Source organism: Acanthisitta chloris, unplaced genomic scaffold (assembly GCF_000695815.1).
Source record: "Acanthisitta chloris isolate BGI_N310 unplaced genomic scaffold, ASM69581v1 scaffold34260, whole genome shotgun sequence".
Classification (NCBI taxonomy): Eukaryota; Metazoa; Chordata; class Aves; order Passeriformes; family Acanthisittidae; genus Acanthisitta; species Acanthisitta chloris.
In genome coordinates, this window is record NW_008651676.1 from 3,136 (window position 1) to 6,471 (window position 3,336).

The following is a 3,336-nucleotide window of genomic DNA, read 5'->3' on the forward strand; positions in this document are numbered from 1 at the left end:
CAGCTGTAGCACTGAGGTGTTCAAAACTACATGGAGGTACTTGGGGATTACTTTTACAGAGTCATAGGCCAACGTGGTTCTTTTCTCTGCCACTGTGCTGGCATCAGTTTCATGCCTGATTTGCTCCTTTAATAACAACTCTTTTCTTTTTCTTCTCTCCCACCCAGCTTCTTCCCTGGAATAGCGGGTGTTTCAGGCATTGCAGGAGTTAAACCAACCTCCTGCAGACATGGCAGACGAGGACCTTATTTTTCGTATGGAAGGCATTGATAATGCTGGATCGACTGCAGCCAGCTCTGGGAATTACCTGGATGCAGATAGTGATGATGAAGACCATTATTTTATCTGTCCAATAACTGATGATCCAGTGTCTAACAAGTCTGCCAATATCAAAGTAGACAATTATTATAGCAACTTAGCAAAAAGTGAGCAGTACAGTTCAAGCTCTTCTCCTAGAAGCTTTAGCTTTAAGGTAAGTATTGGCTCCAGCCTCCAGTAAGGTCTTGGTTTTACTTAGTTGGCATGAGATATTCTCTAACTGCTTCATCTCTTGTTACTAACACTTTTCTATGAAAATACACACCTATTTTTTCCAGACCTGCAGTTAATTCCACTAAGCCAATAGTCTGACACTGCCATGGAATTGCTTACTGTCCCTTTTGGTTCAGTGGGAGATCTTTGTCTATAAAGGTAGTGCAATCCAGGCAAGAGGTTTGCTGTCACTATGATGAAACCATTTACAAAGCAGCACGTTCACTGGAGGAGTCCAAAGATGATACACTTGTAAGCTAAATTGGAGCCTGTCAGAAGATAATTTATTATGGATTTTGCTAAGCTGGAATATTTTTAGTTGGAAAATAAAATTGTAAATTATAAAATTGTGATGGTAAGGTTTTATGTTATAATTCCGTCTCAGAGAGCTTTTAACACGTTGGCTCTCATGCTTGGGCATGAAGTGTCACACTGGCAGTAGCTCCTGGCAGTGTACTTGAGCAGTGTCTGAGCTCTTTGAGAAGAACAGCAGTCACAGCATTGCAGGGAGGTCAGAGGGGGCATGGTTGGTGCTTCCTTGGCAGTGTTTTTACTCTGCTTCCTTCACAGGAAGTGGAGCCTCAAGAGTGCAAATGACATCCACTCTGTAGATTAGCCATTCCAAATATACACCATTTGTGGTAAACTGGCATGTCTCTTAGATTCTGTCTAGGCTAGGATTTAATGTGTTTTATTAACACATTTCTTATTAGAAATATTAACATTTATTTAATAGACACTCTAAAATCTTGGTTATGCCTAATGCATGCTCTATTTGTGGGAATATACCAGGGGGTTATTTAGTCAGATAACATATTAAGTGATGTGTTAAAAGTGAAACTGGCTTGTCTGCAGTAAGATTTTTACTAGTGTAAGTTAATAGAAGCTTTAAAAGATGCATATTTCTAGGGAAGGTGAAGAGTAAAAGTTTAGTCTAGAAAGGGGGCAGATGTTAGTGTATGCTGTGCTGAACAAGTTAAGACCCGACAAGGAGCTTAGTCTTCATTTGTGCCTGCATTTTAGCATGTACTGAACACTTGCCTCTGGGTTTGCAGTGCAAGTTCTGAGTCATGTAGCCTGAGATAAAACTGATAAGGACTTAAGAAATTGCAATTATTTCTTCCCTCCTAAGCTATCATTTTGCTATTGCAGAATGTATGTGCCCATGCTTTGGTCTCCACAATGTCTAGTTTGGAAATGTACCTCACATCACAGATAAAACGCTGCGTGTTGAGATGTGGACAAACAAGTCTCCATCATCTGCTTAAGCTGCAGGAGTGGTGACTTCCAACAGAGTGAAGCAGACAGCCAGGACTGATGAGATCTTCAGCCCCCACAGTCTGGTCTGATCAGAGTCTACTGTCAGAACCCAGAGCTAGAGGCAGTGTGGGCCATTGAGAATGAAATACGAACACAGATAGAAAAGTTGCTGTTAACTCTCTGCCTTTAAACAGGACTCAGCAATGGTTAATTAGCTAGTTAAAAGGCAAGGCCCTTTTAATGCATGCTTTCCAATAAAAAAATTGCCAACTTACCTCAATAGGTTTGTTCACAGATGTTCTAACAATGAGCTTAAATTGGGAATGTAAATTGAAGAGTGGCTTTTAACTGGAAAAATATTTCAAAATTTCTTTTTCATTAACAAAGAGAACCAAGACTCTTTGTCAATCAGTTGTCTTATCACATGTGTTTTCCTACTTTCATGTCTCTCATGGATCCTTTAGAATGACACACAGGATCGTTCTAAGCATGGCTCTGTGGTTGACCATGGTCGGGTAGGTTAAAAAGAAAATGTCAACACCATACCTAATAGATGCATTATGATTTTTTAATTTGTTTTTCCCTTTATGGACTTCTTTTATTCATCGTTTTATTGTCTGTGAGAACTGCTTGACTCAGCCCATAAAAGTCATCAAGTCAAAACGACAATAGATACCTGTTAGATGAAATAATACCAATCTTTTGTTCTCTGCACTGGAATATCACTGTGTGGCAGCCACGTGCCTATAGCAGGAGAAAAATTGCACTGTGAGCACCATTTCCACAAAGTCTAACTTCTGTTTGTTTGGAGATTAGCACACAGCTTTTGTACAAAGCACCTCAGGGGGTCGAGCACAAGTAATTAACTCAAATCATTAGTCATGGACACAAATCACTTTTTGGAGAAGGCATCTACTCAAGAATGATTTGGCATAGATGATTGCCAAAGCAATTCTACTTGTTGCTGTCTCTCCCTGTTTCTGTCATATGTATGGAAGTTCCCAGGCCCATATTAAATTTTATCACATGACCTGAGGCAATTTCATTTTCTTATGAAAGATGTAGGAAATCCTTCTCAACACATACTTGACAGTTGCTTTATTTACTGTAGTATTGTGTTCATTTTGTGGTTTTATTGCCAGAAAGGGGAGCATTTACATGGTTAGGAAGGTGTGCAAAGTTACAGCTGAAATTCAATATAAACATGAATAATTTAGAAGCTCAGCTGCTTCAAAAACTTCCTTGATGTCATTGCTGACACAAATTTATACTCTTTTTTTTTTTTTAAAAAAAAAAGACTGATTTAGATTCCAGAGGAAAAAACATAAACTAAAACCCCAAAATGTCAAAAGCTACTCTTTTTGCACCCTTGAAATTCACTTGGAGAGGCAGTAACAATACATTTCTTTACTGATGGGGTGCAGAGTGCCTTTTCTCCTGCTCACCCTGCAGAAGGCATTTGGCACATCACAGGATCAGAAATACAGTGTAAAAAGAGGGAGATCAAAATGTTAAAAGTGTCCAAATTGGCTGGTAGAGAAAGAG

The 3,336-nt window shown here is 39.2% G+C and overlaps 1 protein-coding gene across 1 annotated transcript in view; it reads left to right on the plus strand.

Moving 5' to 3' along the window:
- Positions 1-229: 229 nt before the first annotated feature.
- EEF2K (eukaryotic elongation factor-2 kinase) overlaps positions 230-3,336 on the plus strand; it is a 20,894-nt gene continuing 17,787 nt past the window's right edge. The window contains exon 1 of the mRNA XM_009074314.1: positions 230-472. Within this exon, the coding sequence (XP_009072562.1) occupies positions 230-472 (243 nt within the window). The remainder of the gene's footprint in view (positions 473-3,336) is intronic.